The sequence below is a fragment of the Lepidochelys kempii genome, chromosome 4 (genome assembly GCF_965140265.1).
Source record: "Lepidochelys kempii isolate rLepKem1 chromosome 4, rLepKem1.hap2, whole genome shotgun sequence".
NCBI classification, from domain to species: domain Eukaryota; kingdom Metazoa; phylum Chordata; order Testudines; family Cheloniidae; genus Lepidochelys; species Lepidochelys kempii.
In genome coordinates this window covers 121,267,331-121,288,711 of record NC_133259.1, presented here as the reverse complement: position 1 = coordinate 121,288,711, position 21,381 = coordinate 121,267,331, and the positions used below count along the sequence as shown (strand labels likewise).

The following is a 21,381-nucleotide window of genomic DNA, read 5'->3' as shown; positions in this document are numbered from 1 at the left end:
AATAATCTGTATCAAATAGAATCCTGGGGGTACATCTTCAGCTAGTGTAAACTGTCACAGCTCCATTGACATCCATGGAGCTCTGATAATTTATACCAACTCAGGACCTGTCCTAAAACCTAACCAAAAAAGGGTTTGGTTTGGTTTGTCTCTTCCCCCTTCCCCCCCGGCCCCCCCAACTGAGTGGATAAAATGGGTTTGTCTACTGTTCACATGTATTTATCTTGCTGTTTTCTTCACAGATCCGGGAGCAAAACTTACAGGATATTAAAACCGCTGGTCCTCAGTCACAGGTTCTTTGTGGGGTAGTAGTGGACAGGAATCTTGTACAGGTGAGAACACAGAGTGCCATAAAACATAATCTTGAAGTTAATGTCTGGTGTCCTCTACTTTCACCTAATATGTCACTATAACATTATTCTTTAATTGGCAGAGAGTAACTATTTATAAGGTAAGTGTTAGAGATAACACACCATTGTCTTTGTGAGAGTGCTCAGGGTCAGAAATGTAAGAGGCTTTAGTAGTGCAGCTGAAGCATGTCTGTGAGAGATGCTCCTTGATTTATTTCTGAATGTAGTGCATGAAAATTTGAAAAGGCTATTTATATGGGTTAGAATCCTGCTCAAAACTAGTCAGGCTTTGTGACAACTTGGATATTTTTCAAGTTATTGTACTTTTAAAATATAAGATATTGGAAACAGAGTCAATGTTGTGTAATAGTGTGTATTGAATATATTCTGATAACTTGACAGTCATTTATTTGGAGATCAATTAAAAAATAAAAGGAAACTATTGGTTTTGTGCATCAACAATAAAATCATTAAGCTAAAAATACTGTATTTGGTGCACTAAGAAAATAGACTTCCTTTGAATTATTGTTCAAAATAAGAGTTTTAAGTGCTGTCTATACAGTTGCTCAGCCAAGTGCACACACTAGTAACTTAAAAACTTACATCTCGGTAAATGTGAGTGATATAATTGGCAGTAGATAAGTATTTTCTGATGCACTTTATGAAGTTTGACTAGTCATATCATGAACATAGCATTTTTCAGTCTGGGTGTGATATTTGTGTGCATGTCAATTCATTATCATTGCTACTTTATCTACCACTTACTGTTTCTCTGCATGTTTATAACTAGTGTCACATAATGCTCATGGTTGATGTGTTAAAGCCTGGGCTTGGTTTGCTCTGTTTACTCAATTTACTGTTGCAGGATGCTCCCCTGTCAGACTGTACGGAAACTATTGAAGGGCTCGATCTCACAGAGCAGGCCTTTAGTCCCGCTAAATCTCTCTCTGTTAGAAAGGTACTTACTGCCCTGTCATACTGCTCTAAATACTGTTGTTCACCCTTCACTTCTACCTCTCCCTACTCTGCCCTATTACCTGTAATAGCTAAAGAGTTGGCTTTAATGGAAAGACTAGATGGATGTACAAATTATGTATGTGCCATTCTACAAGCTGTTAAATTACCCTTCTAAAGTACCTCTTAAAGAAACTCAACATCTTTTTATATATTCAAACTGGTGAATAATATGAAAATGTGTGTGAAGTTAAGGGGCTCATCAGGAGTTCTGCATGTGGTGTTTGGTTTGTGCATGTCATCGGTGTTAAATAATCCTAATTTGAGATCCATTTTGAGCTAGCCTATTCTCAGCCCAATTGCTTCAGTGTAATTCCAAAGATAACCACAGGTCTAAGGTTTACCAAGCTGTTTAAAAAAAAACAAAAAAAAAACACCATCTTCTAATTTTAAGGCTCCTAAGATGCAAGGATGCCAGATGCCTCCTTCTGTATTCCTGAAATAAGAGTTGAGATGCAGGAGCTGCTCAGCACTCCACAGGGCTGAGTCCTAAATATACTAATTCTCAAATGGTTATGAATAAGCAATATCTATGGCATTTTATGCAGTATAATTAAGGCACAAGATAAATCTAAAATGTGTTTTGGGTTTGCTTGGAAGGCTAATTAAAATTGGAGTAATTTGCACAATGGAAATTCTTCAGTCTGCCCTTTGATGGAGTTCTTTGGTGGGAGTTCAATATGGAACTTCAGCAGGTAGATATGTATGACTCCCTTTCTTCTCTGTCCCTCACCTCCTCCATCAAATTCTCAAATCAACTGGAAGATAAATAAATTGTGCCTCAAATCTCCTTTCTCCATCACCATCTTTATCCTGTCAAGAATTGAGAACAATTTGAAATGTACAGTTGTTGCAAGTCCTGTGACTTTTTTTAGCATGCCATCTGTGATCAGCCAATCTGAATTGTAGATATATCATACACCATAATATTGTGAGCGTGGTAAACGCTGGTTTTCAGGCCAAGACTCATGTTCTTTTCAAAAGGTATCCATATTCTAAAGGGAAGGGTAATGAATTATTCTTTTCAGATTTAAGGCTAGAATATATAAACCCAAAAGCACACACTTCAAAAGAAGTGTCTGTCCTTCACTTTTCTATTTTCTTTGCTCAGTTATCATAATTTCAGCAGGGGGATTGGTGGTTTTAAATAATGTGTCATCACAATATACAGTAATAATTTTTACCAGTGAAATGCAAGATTTCATTTCAATTCTTATAAAGTGTTTGAATAATTGCAGTATGCTTGTAATGAAAGTATTCACACATATTTTACAAGGAATTTAAAGGTAGCAGAGGCCAGAAGTATGGGCAAAAGTATGTAATATGTTTTTAACAGTATATAATGTCAGAGAAAACCATCCAAATGAAGTGTTTTTTCCCCTCTTATTGGTGTCATTAAAATCCTAGGTTAACAGTGAAATGATGTCAAATTAGCTATCTTGACACAGAGTAGTAACCACCTACCTCATTATCTTTGTATAAAATGTGAATTGGGAATTTGGGACAGGAATATTTTGAAGAGTGAGGAATGACTGTATTGTGAAAAATGGCATTGATGGGATGGGTAAGCAAGTGATACAGGTAGATTGTGCTGAAAATCCAAACACAAATTATATATTTTCCTTTCCATTTAAGATTTTTTCAAAGCAAAAAAACCTATGGGAAATATAATGCACAACCAATCAGACTTTTTAAAATCAATTCCATTGTTAGGATTCTATAGAAACTCCTCTATATTGGAGCACTAGAGATTCTTCTGTTTTCAATTTCTTAGAAATTTGCACTCAAATATAGTAATAGCAAGAAATTGCTATCTGAATAGGATTTAAAATAAATAAATAAATTAACATTGGGATATACATCAATTAGTAACACATTCATTTAAGAGAGAAAATTCCAGTGTTACATACAAAATATGTAGGATAGCTCAGTGGTTTGAGCATTGGCCTGCTGAACCCTGGGTTGTGAGTTCAATCCTTGAAGGGGCCATTTGAGATCTTGGGCAAAAAAAATTGGGGATTGTGCCTGCTTTGAGCAGGGGGTTGGACTTAGATGATCTCCTGAGGTCCCTTCCAACCCTGATATTCTATGATTCTGTGATTTGAGTCCAGTCTTGCCTAGAGCTGCATCGATAAATTATCTATTTTGCCTCATCAAATGCTTTGATGCTCTGAGAAATTCTGGCCATGTTCCATCACAAGGTCCTCATGCATCACATAATTGTAATGACGTGAACCATATTAACTAAGTTTCTGCTGCAATCCTAACCAAATAGGGAATTTGGGTGGGTTTTTTTCATTGACATTCTGTGATGTAATAAAATTAACAAGATATGGGCCATTTCCCTATTCTTGAAATGGAGTAGCTATTCATGTCTCTTCCTAAAAACTGCTCCATAGCTTTGCTTTTGCTGAGTAAATTCTATGTTCTGCCCTATAAATGGCTGCATTTCAGTGGTGACCTCTGGCTGTTAAACACCTTGAGACCTGGTTCTTTTGGATAAAAAGCACAATATAAGCACAACATGTTAATGTGTATTATTATCTTCCTAAACTTTTAAATGAGTCAGTTATCTGTTAGCAAGACAAAGTGGGTAAGGTAATATCTTTTATTGGGCCAACTTCTGTTGGTGAGAGAGACAAGCTTTCAAGCTATCAGTTATCTATCGTATTTCATGCGCTTCATAAAGGGAAGACAGATGCTCATATTAGGTGCCAGTACTGTTCATGTTTACCCCTAAGATTAAGATGTGTTCTCAATTTACATTTATGAAAGCAAAATACAGTAGAAAGCTTACAAAGTGAGTTCATTTTGACCAGAATTTCTATACAGGAAATGTATAGAATCATAGAATATCAGGGTTGGAAGGGACCTCAGGAGGTCATCTAGTCCAACCCCCCTGCTCAAAGCAGGACCAATCCCCAACTAAATCATCCCAGCCAGGGCTTTGTCAAGCCTGACCTTAAAAACCTCTAAGGAAGGAGATTCTACCACTTCCCTAGGTAACGCATTCCAGTGTTTCACCACCCTCCTAGTGGAAAAAGTTTTTCCTAATATCCAACCTAAACCTCCCCCACTGCAACTTGAGACCATTACTCCTCGTTCTGTCATCTGCTACCACTGAGAACAGTCTAGATCCATCCTCTTTGGAACCCCCTTTCAGGTAGTTGAAAGCACCTACCAAATCCTCCCTCATTCTTCTTTTCCACAGACTAAACAATCCCAGTTCCCTCAGCCCTTCCTCATAAGTCATGTGTTCCAGTCCCCTAATCATTTTTGTTGCCCTCCGCTGGACTCTTTCCAATTTTTCCACATCCTTCTTGTAGTGTGGGGCCCAAAACTGAACACAGTACTCCAGATGAGACCTCACCAATGTCGAATAGAGGGGAACGATCACGTCCCTCAGTCTGCTGGCAGTGCCCCTACTTATACATCCCAAAATGCCATTGGCCTTCTTGGCAACAAGGGCACACTGTTGACTCCTATCCAGCTTCTCGTCCACTGTAACCCCTAGGTTCTTTTCTGCAGAACTGCTGCCTAGCCATTCGGTCCCTAGTCTGTAGCGGTGCATTGGATTCTTCCGTCCTAAGTGCAGGACTCTGCACTTGTCCTTGTTGAACCTCATCAGATTTCTTTTGGCCCAATCCTCTAATTTGTCTAGAGCCCTATGTATCCTATCCCTACCCTCCAGCGTATCTACCTCTCCTCCCAGTTTAGTGTCATCTGCAAACTTGCTGAGGGTGCAATCCACACCATCCTCCAGATCATTTATGAAGATATTGAACAAAACCAGCCCCAGGACCGACCCTTGGGGCACTCCACTTGATACCGGCTGCCAACTAGACATGGAGCCATTGATCACTACCTGTTGAGCCCGACAATCTAGCCAGCTTTCTGTCCACCTTATAGTCCATTCATCCAGCCCATACTTCTTTAACTTGCTGGCAAGAATACTGTGGGAGACCGTGTCTAAAGCTTTGCTAAAGTCAAGGAAAAACACGTCCACCGCTTTCCCCTCATCCACCGAGCCAGTTATCTCGACATAGAAGGCAATTAGATTAGTCAGGCCTTGGTGAATCCATGCTGACTGTTCCTGATCACTTTCCTCTCCTCTAAGTGCTTCAGAATTGATTCCTTGAGGACCTGCTCCATGATTTTTCCAGGGACTGAGGTGAGGCTGACTGGCCTGTAGTTCCCAGGATCCTCCTTCTTCCCTTTTTTAAAGATGGGCACGACATTAGCCTTTTTCCAGTCGTCTGGGACTTCCCCTGATCGCCATGAGTTTTCAAAGATAATGGCCAATGGCTCTGCAGTCACATCCACCAACTGCTTTAGCACTCTTGGATGCAGCGCATTCGGCCCCATGGACTTGTGGTCGTCCAGCTTTTCTAAATAGTCCCGAACCACTTCTTTCTCCACAGAGGGCTGGTCACCTCCTCCCCATGCTGCGCTGCCCAGTGCAGTAGTCTGGGAGCTGACTTTGTTCGTGAAGACAGAGGCAAAAAAAGCATTGAGTACATTAGCTTTTTCTACATCCTCTGTCACTAGGTTGCCTCCCTCATTCAGTAAGGGGCCCACATTTTCCTTGACTTTCTTCTTGTTGCTAACATACCTTCTTGTTACTCTTAATATCTCTTGCTAGCTGCAACTCCAGGTGTGATTTGGCCTTCGTAATTTCACTCCTGCATCCCCGAGCAATATTTTTATACTGTTCCCTGGTCATTTGTCCAATCTTCCACTTCTTGTAAGCTTCTTTTTTGTGTTCAAGATCAGCAAGGATTTCACTGTTAAGCCAAGCTGGTCGCCTGCCATATTTACTATTCTTTCTACACATCGGGATGGTTTGTCCCTGTAACCTCAATAAGGATCCTTTAAAATACAGCCAGCTCTCCTGGACTCCTTTCCCCCTCATGTTATTCTCCCAGGGGATCCTGCCCATCAGTTCCCTGAGGGAGTCAAAGTTTGCTTTTCTGAAGTCCAGGGTCCATATTCTGCTGCTCTCCTTTCTTACCTGTGTCAGGATCCTGAACTTGACCATCTCATGGTCACTGCCTCCCAGGTTCCCATCCACTTTAGCTTCCCCTACTAATTCTTCCTGATTTGTGAGCAGCAGGTCAAGAAGAGGTCTGCCCCTAGTTGGTTCCTCCAGCAGTTGCACCAGGAAATTGTCCCCTACACTTTCCAAAAACTTCCTGGATCGTCTGTGCACCGCTGTATTGCTCTCCCAGCAGATATCAGGGTGATTGAAGTCTCCCATGAGAACCAGGGCCTGCGATCTAGTAACTTCCGTGAGTTGGCAGAAGAAAGCCTCGTCCACCTCATCCCCCTGGTCCGGTGGTCTATAGCAGACTCCCACCACAACATCACCCTCGTTGCTCACACTTCTAAACTTAATCCAGAGACACTCAGGTTTTTCTGCAGTTTCATACCAGAGCTCTGAGCAGTCATACTGCTCTCTTACATACAATGCAACTCCCCCACCTTTTCTGCCCTGCCTGTCCTTCCTGAACAGTTTATATCCATCCATGGCAGTACTCCAGTCATGTGAGTTATCCCACCAAGTCTCTGTTATTCCAATCACATCATAATTCCTTGACTGTGCTAGGACTTCCAGTTCTCCTTACTTGTTTCCCAGGCTTCTTGCATTTGTGTATAGGCACTTGAGATAACTCGCTGATAGTCCCTCTTTCTCAGTATGAGGCAGGACCCCTGCCCTCTCGCGCGCTCCTGCTCGTGCTTCCTCCCGGTATCCCACTTCCCCATTTACCTCAGGGCTTTGCTCTCCTTCCCCCGGTGAACCTAGTTTAAAGCCCTCCTCACTAGGTTAGCTAGCCTACTCGCGAAGATGCTCTTCCCTCTCTTCGTTAGGTGGAGCCCGTCTCTGCCTAGCACTCCTCCTTCTTGGAACACCATCCCATGGTCAAAGAATCCAAAGCCTTCTCTCCGACACCACCTGCATAGCCATTCATTGACTTCCACAATTCAACGGTCTCTACCCAGGCCTTTTCCTTCTACGGGGAGGATGGACGAGAAGACCACTTGCGCCTCAAACTCCTTTATCCTTCTTCCCAGAGCCACGTAGTCCTCAGTGATCCGCTCAGGGTCATTCTTGGCAGTATCATTGGTGCCCACGTGGAGAAGCAGGAAGGGGTAGCGATCCGAGGGCTTGATGAGTCTCGGCAATCTCTCCGACACATCGTGAATCCTAGCTCCTGGCAAGCAGTAGACTTCTCGGTTTTCCCGGTTAGGGCGGCAGATAGATGACTCAGTCCCCCTGAGGAGAGAGACCACGACCACCGCCTCCTTCTCTTGGGAGCAGTGGTCATGGAACCCCCAACCCTAGGACAGTGCATCTCATGCCTTCCAATCGGTGGAGTCTCCTTCTGTTCCCTTCCCTCAGATGTATCCTCTAGTCCACTTTCCGCATTAGTACCTGTGGAGAGAACATGAAAACTGTTATCTCTATCTGCGTTGCTGGTACATGGACGCTCCCCTTTTTTCTTCTGGAGGTCACATGCTGCCAAATTGCTTCACCATCCTCCTGTCCCTGCTGCGCAGCCTGCTCTGAATCTTCAGAACATTGTGCCTGTAGAAGCATATCCTGACGTCTGTCCAGGAAATCTTCAGTTTCTCTTGTGCAATGCAGGGTCGATACCTGTTGTCCAGACCTTGAACCTTCTCTTCCAATATGGAGACCAGCTTGCACTTTGTACAGACAGTCACTTCTGACCTATGGAAGAATTATAGCATTATCCAGAGTTGGACATTTCTCTTGTTCATCCTCTGTGTGGGAGAAACTTACCCCTCAGACTTCTCAAGGGTGGAAAGAAATTGCATTAACGGTTACCAGTCTCTCCCATTGCTGTTTTGTTGTTAATATAGTAAAGAAAGCAGTCCTAATGCACAAGTCAGTCACACGTAGAGTCAGACAACCCTCAAATACTCTATTATAGCCTACTATAGCTATTATAGTCTATTATAGCTAAAAATAATATTAAATAATATTAAAATCAGATAATGGTCCAAGTGAAGGTTTCAGAGTAACAGCCGTGTTAGTCTGTATTCGCAAAAAGAAAAGGAGTACTTGTGGCACCTTAGAGACTAACCAATTTATTTGAGCATAAGCTTTCGTGAGCTACAGCTCACTTCATCGGATGCATACTGTGGAAAGTGTAGAAGATCTTTTTATATACACGCAAAGCATGAAAAAATACCTCCTCCCACCCCACTCTCCTGCTGGTAATAGCTTATCTAAAGTGATCACTCTTCTTACAATGTGTATGATAATCAAGTTGGGCCATTTCCAGCACAAATCCAGGTTTTCTCACCCTCCCCCCCCCACACACACAAACCCACTCTCCTGCTGGTAATAGCTTATCTAAAGTGACCACTCTCCTTTCAATGTGTATGATAATCAAGGTGGGCCATTTCCAGCACAAATCCAGGGTTTAACAAGAACGTCGGGGGGGCGGGGTAGGAAAAAACAAGGGGAAATAGGTTACCTTGCATAATGACTTAGCCACTCCCAATCTCTATTCAAGCCTAAGTTAATTGTATCCAATTTGCAAATGAATTCCAATTCAACAGTTTCTCTCTGGAGTCTGGATTTGAAGTGTTTTTGTTGTAATATAGCAACTTTCATGTCTGTAATCGCGTGACCAGAGAGATTGAAGTGTTCTCCAACTGGTTTATGAATGTTATAATTCTTGACATCTGATTTGTTCTTTTACGTAGAGACTGTCCAGTTTGACCAATGTACATGGCAGAGGGGCATTGCTGGCACATGATGGCATATATCACATTGGTGGATGTGCAGGTGAACGAGCCTCTGATAGTGTGGCTGATGTTATTAGGCCCTGTGATGGTGTCCCCTGAATAGATATGTGGGCACAGTTGGCAACGGGCTTTGTTGCAAGGATAGGTTCCTGGGTTAGTGGGTCTGTTGTGTGGTGTGTGGTTCCTGGTGAGTATTTGCTTCAGGTTGGGGGGCTGTCTGTAGGCAAGGACTGGCCTGTCTCCCAAGATTTGTGAGAGTGTTGGGTCATCCTTCAGGATAGGTTGTAAATCTTTAATAATGCGTTGGAGGGGTTTTAGTTGGGGGCTGAAGGTGACGGCTAGTGGCGTTCTGTTATTTTCTTTGTTAGGCCTGTCCTGTAGTAGGTGACTTCTGGGAACTCTTCTGGCTCTATCAATCTGTTTCTTCACTTCCGCAGGTGGGTACTGTAGTTCTAAGAATGCTTGATAGAGATCTTGTAGGTGTTGGTCTCGGTCTGAGGGGTTGGAGCAAATGCGGTTGTATCGCAGAGCTTGGCTGTAGACAATGGATCGTGTGGTGTGGTCAGGGTGAAAGCTGGAGGCATGTAGGTAGGAATAGCGGTCAGTAGGTTTCCAGTATAGGGTGGTGTTTATGTGACCATCGTTTATTTGCACTGTAGTGTCCAGGAAGTGGATCTCTTGTGTGGACTGGACCAGGCTGAGGTTGATGGTGGGATGAAAATTGTTGAAATCATGGTGGAATTCCTCAAGGGCTTCTTTTCCATGGGTCCAGATGATGAAGATGTCATCAATATAGCGCGAGTAGAGTAGAGGCGTTAGGGGACAAGAGCTGAGGAAGCGTTGTTCTAAGTCAGCCATAAGAATGTTGGCATACTGTGGGGCCATGCGGGTACCCATAGCAGTGCCGCTGATTTGAAGGTATACATTGTCCCCAAGTGTAAAATAGTTATGGGTAAGGACAAAGTCACAAAGTTCAGCCACCACGTTAGCCGTGACATTATCGGGGATAGTGTTTTTGACGGCTTGTAGTCCATCTTTGTGTGGAATGTTGGTGTAGAGGGCTTCTGCATCCATAACGGCCAGGATGGTGTTATCAGGAAGATCACCGATGGATTGTAGTTTCCTCAGGAAGTCAGTGGTGTCTCGAAGGTAGCTGGGAGTGCTGGTAGTGTAGGGCCTGAGGAGGGAGTCTACATAGCCAGACAATCCTGCTGTCAGGGTGCCAATGCCTGAGATGATGGGGCGCCCAGGATTTCCAGGTTTATGGCTCTTGGGTAGTAGATAGAATATCCCAGGTTGGGGTTCCAGGGGTGTGTCTGTGCGGATTTGATCTTGTGCTTTTTCAGGGAGTTTCTTGAGCAAATGCTGTAGTTTCTTTTGGTAATTCTCAGTGGGATCAGAGGGTAATGGTTTGTAGAAAGTGGTGTTGGAGAGCTGCCGAGCAGCCTCTTGTTCATATTCCGACCTATTCATGATGACAACAGCACCTCCTTTGAAGTGAAGACAATCAGTTTCTTCTATATCATCATATCGAGAGATCTCTTCCTTAAGGTCCTCGCTCAGTCTAGATGAAAACACAATAAATTACTGGATTCCGAGTTGATGCATAATCTCAAAAATATTTTGTGCCGTCTACTCTTTTTTTAAAACTATGTTATAGAAAACAAAAGTAAGATTTTTTTTTTTAAATTGGGGATCACATACGTGGTTTAGTGAAAGAACCCTGACTTCCTTCTGAAACATCAAAAACGTAGTGAAGAAATAGGGTGGTGGACCCTTCCTCTTGAATGTGCTGTTTATTAAAGTGTGTCCAGAATGAAGCAATTAGTAGCATATCTTCAGTAATTTCAACTCATTTGCGGTTTCTAATATGGCTACTATTATCAGTTAGGAAAGTCTGCTTCCTACTCTGAATTCAAGATAGTTTCATACTTGCATGTTTTGGAGACCTCATGAAGATTTTTATAAATTCCTGCCTTTTCATTGCAACCATATCTTTGGTCCTGATAATGCAGGTCTCCACCTAGTCTAATTATTTACCAAAAACTTACATTTTTTGTTTCATAATACCCATAGTAATTAAATCACATGTGTCTAAATGGACACACTTTACACTGTTCTTTTTTGGAGAAGGAAAGCAAAATAACTCCTGATCGAGTCAGCAGTACTGTCCTACTTCCAGTGGCCGTTCTTTAATTGTGGTGCATTTCATGCTGGGATCATCCAGGTTTTTAAGGCCGCAGGAGACTCTGGTGGAGATTTAAGCCTTTGTGAAATTTCTGTTTTTAATTTCTCTTCCAACTCCAATGAAGAGCTTTAGTTCTTGATGGGACAGAGCATCAGGCCTCTTACATGGGGATCTTCAGTCCCTTCCTATAGACTCTTACGAAGAACATCTTTCCTGTCAGGTAAACAGGGAGTGAAATCACACACAAACCTCCAAGTGGCAAGAGCTCCCTCTGCAATGCACCCAGTCTATATCTGCCTCAAGGAATAAGCATTTCGTGAGGTCCATGATATCAGATCATGGAAGTTTGAAGATGTAAAAGCTCATCAAGTCCTTCATGAATCCTGCTGCTCTCCTCCCCACGAGTCCATGTTGTTTATTTTTAGTGAAGTCTATAATGTTAATGTCTATCATGAGGTTTCCTCTCCTTCCACTGGGAGACTGTTCTACGGCCTAATCCGTTGGAATATTTCTTGATCAGCCTAATAAAATTTCCGTTCCTTAACTTTACCCCATCACTGCTAGTTATGTATCCCCTTCTGCTACAAGAGAAGCAATTCTTCTCTTTTCTTTGATTTTAAATCCTTTAGATGATTCACATTCCCAGTCCCCTAAATTATTTATCCAACCCTTTTACTTTTCTCTTTCCTTACACAGGAAGTCAATCCTTTCAACCCCCTAATTACTTACATTGCTCCTCTCTGAATTGTCTCCAGTTTTACATCTCTCTGGTATTGTCCAGATTGGTTGCAGTATTCCAGGTGTGGTTTCAGCGGAGCATGACTATCACCTTTCTAATCTGTGACATAATGCCTTTGCTTATGCAGCCCAAAACCTCATATCATATTTCTTTTGTTTTCCGCTATAGCCTGCGGTCTCTTTCAGTATTACTTCTCTCCAGGGGACAGATCTTCAGTGGATGTAAATTATTGTAGCTCCATTGAAGTCAAGGTGTTTCCCTTCAGACTGAATATCAGATTATTTTCCCACAGAAATATTAACTTGCGTTTTTTTAAGATGACACATCTCTCTCCATTTCCTGCCCAAATTTCCAAGTCCCTTTGTGTTATTTCCCTGGCCTCACTGTTTTACTTGCTAGATGATATGAGTCATGAACTTGATGTGCTTGTTTTACCCTCTTTTCCCGGTAAACAATAAAGATGTCCTCCAAAATAAGACAAAACAAAATACTGATCCATTACTCATCCCGCTCCAAACTGAATGTCTTGCTGTTTTTTGCTACCATTTGCTTACAATATTTTAGTCAACTTTCAATTCATGTGACAGTGCTCATATCAAATCATTGTGAATTACAAGTAAGGGTTAGAGACACATAATCATACTCTTCAGTGAAATCAATGTGCATTACATCTATTGCATTCCCTTTGTCTGCTAATTTTGTAATCCTATAAAAAACCACAAGCTTTGCCTGGCATGATTTCCTACTTTGCAAGCCTATACAGTGTATAGCTAATGCTTCAGTTATTCACTACATGTTTAGTTTGTAACCTTTTTGTAAGAAGACTCCAAAGTAGTTTTGGGCTTTGATTGTTTTTGCCCCTGCCCATCTTTTTTAGTGAAGTTCTAAGACTTGGGAGCTCACAAATCTCTGTTTTAAAAAAATGATTTCATGGCTCTTATGAAATGCTATTAAATTGCTTTTTGTGGTGTTCTTTTGTAGCCTTTAGTTGTCAAACTACATCAAATTTGAGGCCATCTGATGATAAAGCAGCTAACATCTTGTGGAAAACTTTAAAAACATCCTTTTTAGATATAATTATGCTATGTATTTATTCTGCAACTGGGAAAAGGGTTATTCTTATTTTACTGGTGACAATAAGACAGCGTCTTAGCTTCTTTGAAAGTTCATCTCCTGTTGTTTGTTCCCCACCAAAGGTTATAATCCTCTATCAAAGTCACTTCCAAAGAAATCAGTTGTGATGCTTGTAAATAGAAGTTTATGGATTCAGATGGGGGACCAAGCAACCAGAGCTCATTAGTTTTTAAAAACTGATATCCTGTTTTCATGCAAATATCTCTAGTGTTAGATTACAAAGAAATAATTAGAAAGCTTTAAAATCTGCGTTTTTTTTTAAATTTTAAGGGAAAAGTACTCAGATTGTCAATTAAAACTCAGAAGCAACTTTTCTACATACTGTGCTAGAAAATTAATATAGTCCCTGATCAGCAATGACAACATTAATTTCACTTGGTTTTATTTTTCATGTGGACATTTTTTCTCTAATGTAAAGATACAAATTGAATTTTGTGATGCTAGTCTTTCCTTTTTAAGGGACTTTGCTACTTTCTCCATTTGGAGGGGGAAGGGCCAAGAATATATTTCTATTAAAATATTTCCAGGGTGTTTTTTAGACTTAATTGTCTACAGGAGGACTTGCTTGCCAAAATCTGCTAAGGCAGTTTGTGAAGGATTTCAGTGGGTATTTTTTTTCATAGTAAGTATTTCATTTGGGCCAGAATGAGAGGGCTATGTATGCTTCTCCAGGCTTTTCAGAGGTGAGTGCATACAAAGTATGAGACATTACATTGGGCCACCATACAGTTTAACTACTAAATTGAGTTAGGAAAATCAGATTCTACTGAGCATTGGATAACTGGATGACTAGGAAAGAGGACACTTGATATGAATTCATCTCTAAACACTAGATTTTTTCAGTTTGTATTAAGTTCCTGAGGAGAGTACTTTCATTAATATCTTTGATTTCAATCACTACGAATCTACACTTACACAAGGGAAAGAGCCTGTTCAAATGGTTTTGAGGGCTTTTCACTTTAAGTGCCAGATATAATCTTCCTTCCTGTTGCTACTCTTTGGAGATGAAGCTGTATTTTTGTGGCAAACTTACATTAATTCAAATGGGATAACATTTTGAAACAAGTTGAGTTTAGTTTTAGTTCAGGAAAACAGAGACAACTTTCCTGTATGTAGCCTGGGCACCACCTTGCTGCTAATGTTGGCTGCTTGAGCTGGATGAAGACTGAGACGTTTAGCTACTCTGTGTCCCCTATGCAGGTGTCTGGAACTTTTCTGACGTTGTTTGACACCTGTATAACTGTGCTTCTCTGTCTCCGGTGGCTCATCCTCTACCGAGAGCTTCCTTTCTGTCCCTTAATGCAGTCTGGCTGAAGTCTTCTCCTCATCAGCTCCTTCTGTCCAGAACAATATTTCCGTCTCATCTATGCCAGTTTTTTTTAAATTTGCAGGAAAAACCCTTTTTGCCTGTAGCTCTTAATTTCTCTCTCTGGTTCTACTAATCATTTCCATTCTCTACACTTGACTTATATTTAGGCTTTTGATTATTAATACAAATAACAATTCAACGTGAAAAAAAGTTAGAGAAACAATCCAACATTTACAGCCACTCATACACTATACTTAATATCTTGCAGAATCTGATGACCTTTTCACATGGAATGCAGCTGTAATGTACCACTTCAATGCTTTCTGGATCACATGTGTACTCTTGTGAGGAATCTCTGATCATACGTAAGGCTTCTCGATTTATTCACAGGTAGTATAAGTCATGGACAGGTCACAAGCCGTGAATTTTTGTTTATTGCCTGTGACCTGTCCATGACTTTTACTAAAAATACCTGTGATTAAATCTTGGGAAGGGTTAAGGGGGCCACTGCTGGGGAGGGTGGCATCTACGGCAAGCAGCACCAGCTGCTAGGGGCTGCGGACCACGGCTGCTCCGGCTGGCCAGGGACCGCGGCCTGGGGCTCCTCCGGCCATCCACCTGGAGACTGCTGCTGGGACTGCCAGAGCAGCGGCTGGTGTGGCTGTCCCCAGGGCCACTCCAGCAGCGGCTGGTGTGGCTGTCCCAGGAGCCACCTGAGCAGCTGGCCCCAGAGCCAGCTGATTGAGCGGCCCTGGGGTCAGCCACACTGGCCCCTGCAAAGGTCATGGAAAGTCACAGAATCCGTGACTTCCACAATCTCCATGACAGACACAGATCCCTAATCATACGGAAGCACTTACGGCAAAGGCAGTTAATGCATCACAAACCCTTAACTAAAATCATCTTGAGGATCAGAGAATAATTTGTAGATATCTGTGCTGATAAGTGGTTCAGATCGGGCATCAGAGTAACTTTTAAACTAATGCTGTACGTCAGACCAATTAACAGAGAAACTCTTAAACAGACAAATGACCTGAAAGATCTGATCCATAACAGACAACCCAGGGAAGCATCTTCCATCTCAAAGGCAATATGAAGCCATTAGCTTCAATCCCCAGAAGGTGATAAGAAAATCTGCCATTAGTGGAGAGAGAGAGAGCCTCTTCCCTGTTCATCAGCAAGTTCTGTTCTTGTCCTTTGGACACAGAATATTAGCCGTGCTAATTATAATACTTAACTACATATAACATTTTGAATCCAGTTTGTATGAAAGACACTGTCTGAAAAGACATGGTAAAGTCTTTTTTAAGCTGTATTATTAAGCATTTTAATATAGTAAACAGATGAACACTTAATCTCATGTACATATAATATGTATAATAAACCATTTAGCATCTGTTAGATATTATATAACTGCTGGAAATCGCTTTTCCCCCTGAGCATTGAGTGTTTATAAATATTGAACCTGATCCTGGGAGTGTTCTGTGTAATAATACCAGGGATTTCTACTGCAGTTCTGCACGCAGAGCACTTACAGAATCAGGCCACAATATTCGATTTTCCCTATGGAAATAAGGAAACTTGCTACTTTCTTGAGAGCAAATGTATTCCAATAAAGCCTGTTTGGCTGCTGCTATTTGATATGGTGCTTGATAGTGGATGCGCCCTTGTAAAAACAGTGATGTCTATATAGCCATTTGCTCATGAGGGCTATTTTTTCTTTAATATAAAATATCCTGTAAATTAAAGTTTTTAAAGATTCCAAAATTGGGACTGTTGCTTATTTAACCTAAGAAAATAAAAGAATTTTTCCAGATTAATTTTTAATCAAACTTCTGTTTTGTTTTGGCTGCTTGTAGCCTCAGCCATTGTCAGAATTCTGTGAATTATTGTTTAGTGGCACACACATCTTAATTGTTTGTTTTGCCAGGGAGAACTGGTGACTGCATCGAAGGCAATCATTGAGAAGGAATATCAGCCACGAGTTATAGTAAGCACAGCAGGACCAAACCCGTTCAATAAACTCACTGATCGAGAACTGGAAGAGTATCGCAAAGAAGTGGAAAGGAAGCAGAAAGGTTCTGAAGGTTGGTTTGGTTTTAATCTGTAACCACATACATTGCTGTCATATACATCAAGGCTATGACCAAGCTGATATGAGCATAGGACTGGGAACCAGGATCTTGTGCGTTCTTAATCCTAGCTCTGACAATGATTCCTTCTGTGGCCATGGGCCAGTTACTTAACCTCTTGTTTCAATTTTTACAACTGTAAATTGAGGAAAATATTTGCAAAGCAATTTGGAGATAAAAACCGCCATTGAAATGCTAAGCAATATTAGGTCAAAATCTTGGTTCTTAATCAAACAAAACTTCACTGGAGTCAAAAGGGAATTGTGCTTAATTGCCAACCACAGAATTTGGCCAGTTTTTGTTGTCACATGAAGTTTCATATTTTATTGAACTTGGTATATTACAGATTGTTCAGTATTGTTTCATTTTAATACTGTGTAGGATAGCCCAGTGAATAAAAATCTGACATTGCTTTTAGGCAGTGAAATTTGCTTACTCACTGTTGCAAGTTGTAGATCTGGTAAGTATTTTGAGCTGGGAAAATGCAGATAAAAAATTATCAGTTGGTGCTTTGGAAAGGAATCACAAGGTAAGCAGAGACACGATTAGGGCACATCTCAGAATTCTCCCCAGGAACCACCAACCTATCAGAAAATGTAGTGAGAGCATCACGCTGCAATAAAGGAGAATTCACCCCAGCATTTGAAGAATCTCTTCTATGTGATTGTCATATTAAGTTTTACAGTGTAGCACCTATGATACATCCACTAAGCAGATGGTATTGTTTACGCTGGAATATTGCTGGCACAGTTTTACTAGTCTTTGCAAGAGTCTGGTCCAGTGGGTAGGGCACTGGACTGGGACTAAGGAGATGTGGTTCTATTCCTGACTTAGACTCTGCTGCATGACCTTGGGCAAGTCATGGCCTCTTTCTGTGCCTCTGATTCCCCGCTAAACCTTTGACTGTCTTGTCTGTTTAGATCGGGGTGGGTAAACTTTTTGGCCCGAGGGCCACATCGGGGTTGCGAAACGGTATGGAGGGCCAGGTAGGGAAGGCTGTGCCTCCCCAAACAGCCTGCCCCCTCCCACTTTCCACCCCCTGACTTCCCCCCTCAGAACCACCAACCCATCCAACCCCCCCTGCTCCTCGTCCCCTGACCACCCCTCTCGGGACCCCCTGCCCCTATCCAACGCCCCCGGGACCCCACACCCCCTGACAAACCCCCTGGGACCCCCAACCCATCCATCCCTCCCCCGCTTCTTGTCCCCTGACTGCCTCCTTCCAGGACCCCTGTCCCTAACTGCCCCACCCCAGGACCCCACCTCCATCCAACACCCCTCCCTGCTCCCTGTCCCCCCCGGGATCCCACCCCATATCCAACCCCCCTGCTCCCTGTCTCCTGACCGCGCCCCCCCACCCCATGCAACCATCCGCTGTCCCTTGACTGCCCCTCAGGACCTCCTGCCCTCCCCCCATCCCTTTACTCTTACCATGCCACTCAGAGCGGCAGGACAGGCTTATTTGAAAGCCTGGGAGGTGGGCAGGTGCAAGCTGTGCTGCCTGCACGGCAGCGTGGCTGCCGGGGAGGGGCCGGGGGCTCGCCTCCCGGCCAGGAGCTCAGGGGCTGGGTAGGACGGTCCTGTGGGCCGTAGTTTGTCCACCCCTGATTTAGATTATAAATCCTTTAGGGCATGTGTTTTCACAGCACATAGGGACCCCAGTCTCAGTTAGAGCTTCTAGGCAGCATAGGCGCTGACTTCCCTTTTACCCAGGGGATGCTCAACTCCTCCCTCCACCCAGATCCTGTCCCCACTCTATCCCTTCCCTCAAGCTTCCGGCCCTTACCCCCCCTTCCAGAGCTGACACTGCAAAACAGCTGTTCGCAGCGGGCAGAAGGCACTGGGAGGGAGGGGGAGGAGTGATCAGCGGGGCCACCAGTGCGGGACAGGCGCTGGGAGGGAGAGTTGGGAGCTTGGCTGCTGGCGGATGCTGAGCACCCACTAATTTTTCTCCATGTGTGCTCCAGCCCTGTACTAAGCGCTATTGTAATAAAAATAATAATTTACAGGGTGATGTACTAATTACATTTCCTCTAAAAACTGTATGGTGATTCGTCCCTTATTAGTGTGCATTGCTTTTGCTGTACCTTCTGATATCTTGACGTATGAAGAGTCACAAATTCTGCCTTTTTCATGTGTGACTTTCTCTGTACAGGTTTTAAAGCATTTTGTGGGACTGAGCTATTACGTTACTGTGTCTATGTAATTGCATACCCCTTTATTTTCTCTGTAACATTGCTACATCCTACATAGATAAGCTATCAAAATATGGAGAGACTGTGGTATTGAGACAGAAACCAGCTGGGAAGCCAAATGTTTTATTTAAAAGTCAGAGCTACAGGGAACAAAGTGCTTCTGGAAAAAAAACTCTGGAGTTGCAGAGCAGGTCAAAAACCTTTCAAGGAGCAGTGAAAGAAGCTGATCTGAAGATTTTGCAGACTCATGAAGGATCAACGCTATCTAAATCTTTAGATAATTCTGAGTTCTCTGCTGCACAAGTTTCTTGTCAGACCATGCAGCAAATCATCACAAATCTTAATCAGGAGGAGCCAGATGAGCAGAAGTCTCCACACGAGGAATTTCATACAGCAGTCATCAAAGCATTAAGCTCCAGTCCTGACCTTTTGGCTGAGGCCTCAGGTACTAATGAATATGGTACCGCTGAGTTTTCAATCTAGGGGAAGCCATCTCTTGCTTAATCTGCACTTACAGAGTCTCTGCTATCTCTGGACATCTTTCGTTGGCTTGGCTTATTACCTTGGGGGCTGATTTAATTTAATTGGTGGATTTTTCTCTTGTCTGGGTGAACTGTGTAGAACAGTGCTCTGGTACTGAGGAGATCTCTGTTCTAAATATTGAGGTGGCTTTTTGTTTTACATTAACATCTGCTCCTTTAGTATGCAAATATTGTTGAAGCTGGAAGGGAGTAGGGGGGATCCTTTTTAATTTGAAAAAAAATCAAAAACCACTGCAGAATCAGTTTGGAATAATTGCAGTTTATTGCATGTTACATTGTGATTATCTGTGCAACTTTTTCATTCTTTGCTTCGAGTAATGTACATTTTGTTTACACCAATGTTCTGCAAATAAACTCAAAGCAAGCAAAATAACTTTGTGTAACTTTAGTTTTGGTGCCCTTCTTCCATACGGTTATTTTTTCCTTTGGCTCTTCCCCAGCAAATTCCCCTCCCTTTAGATCAGTGTTTTCCAATGCTGGGCCCCAAACTAGTTTGCAAACTGTTGTATAATCATTTCAGTCCATTTTACTCAGAAATGTTTTGAGTTCAAATAGTTGGGTAACATAACTTCTGTGACAGGTAAGATCACAACAGTGTTGGTCTGCACCTTACTTTTGCTTGCTTTTGGAATTATTTGGCATTCAGACAGAATTTTCATTCAGAAAAACAATTTATTCAAAGATTTTTATGTGTGTAGCGGGATGTCTGTTTCCCTGCATCCCTACAGAAGAATCTTGTGTGCTGTTTTTAATTCCCATACTGATTCATCTGTAGAACCTTCAGAAGATGCCAGACAACAGAAAGAAAAGAGTGCTCCTGATCATACTTCAGCCCGTACTCCTCCCAGCACACCAGTTAAGCTAGAAGAAGGTATGTTACATTGAACTGGGGTGGGGAAGACTCCTGTAGCTGCACCTGTCTTGACTGAAGCATGAAAAAATAAGATTTAGTGAAGTAAAGAGGAATTATTTTGGTTTTTATTTTTTTACAATCTGTAGAACTGTGTAACTGAATGTAATAGTGGTTATGTTCACAATAATAAAGAAATGTGCATTGTCATTAGCCAGATTATCACCATTTCAAAATTGCTTAGTCATCTTGAGTTTCTGAATTGACTCACCCCTTTGAGCACTCTGAGCAAGATGTGGCTGCTGTTTTGTAGTGAAATGTTTTTTCTAATGATGGCACAGAGCTTCACTGAACTGAACATGAATAGATAGTTTGTTAAATCCTGCTCACTGGTTGCACATTTCTTAAACATTATTGTATTTGGATTACACCCCTGGGAATATGTTTCTCTCCCAGTTTAGATCTTAGTTTGATTTGTTAACGTGATGATGTAAAATTATCAGAAAAATGAGAAAAGGGCCGAGAAAATCTGTTATCCCTTTGGAGAAAAAGGATAAAAGTAACAGTCTATCTGTTAAACTGGTGTAATCTAATTTCTGTTTTGTGTTTCCTTTACCTTGTTCATTGGGATATATCACTTGTCTGTTATGAAGTCTTCCACGCACTATTTCATCTCATTCTGTTTTCTATAAGAATGGTTCCAACCATTCTTTTAATTTAACACAGTGGCTGTGATGAATGCATATATTCTCTACTTGTGCTTTTCTCTTCTTGTGGCTGCGTTACAAACAGGAGATGGATATGCTAAAGAGTACCTGTTACCATAGTAAGTATCATCCCATACTCTGACCTGTTTCTGCTGCTTTCCTGGAGTTCTCTGGGCTTTGCTTCATTCTCTTGCATCTTTGTTGTTTACTGAGTTTTGTTTTCTGTTTGTGGTTTGTTTATTTTATTTTTTTAAGACATTTTTACAGTCAGTGACAGACACTAATTCCTTCCATTGTTGCTTTCTTGGAATTCTAGGTCAGTTACATAAACTTTATGTTAAAGTGTGCTATACTGTTGAAAGGGACTGTGAACGTGTCGTTGTGGGTTCCATGTTCGTCTGTCTTTCAGTAACTCTGTAGCCAGCTGCCTCAATTTATGAGTAAT

At 42.0% G+C, this 21,381-nt stretch overlaps 1 protein-coding gene across 17 annotated transcripts in view; it reads left to right on the top strand.

Moving 5' to 3' along the window:
* The window catches only part of ADD1 (adducin 1), a 136,152-nt gene that overhangs the window by 104,903 nt on the left and 9,868 nt on the right, over positions 1-21,381 (top strand). For 4 of the 17 annotated variants that reach the window (XM_073342670.1, XM_073342668.1, XM_073342665.1 and 1 more), the window contains 5 exons: positions 243-332; positions 1,216-1,308; positions 16,441-16,597; positions 18,896-19,282; positions 20,155-20,250. In XM_073342670.1, the coding sequence (XP_073198771.1) occupies positions 243-332; positions 1,216-1,308; positions 16,441-16,597; positions 18,896-19,282; positions 20,155-20,250 (823 nt within the window). Of the gene's footprint in view, positions 1-242; positions 333-1,215; positions 1,309-16,440; positions 16,598-18,895; positions 19,283-20,154; positions 20,251-20,882; positions 21,057-21,381 lie in introns of those variants that run through there. The other 13 variants (XM_073342681.1, XM_073342679.1, XM_073342669.1 and 10 more) reach the window with 8 other exon arrangements.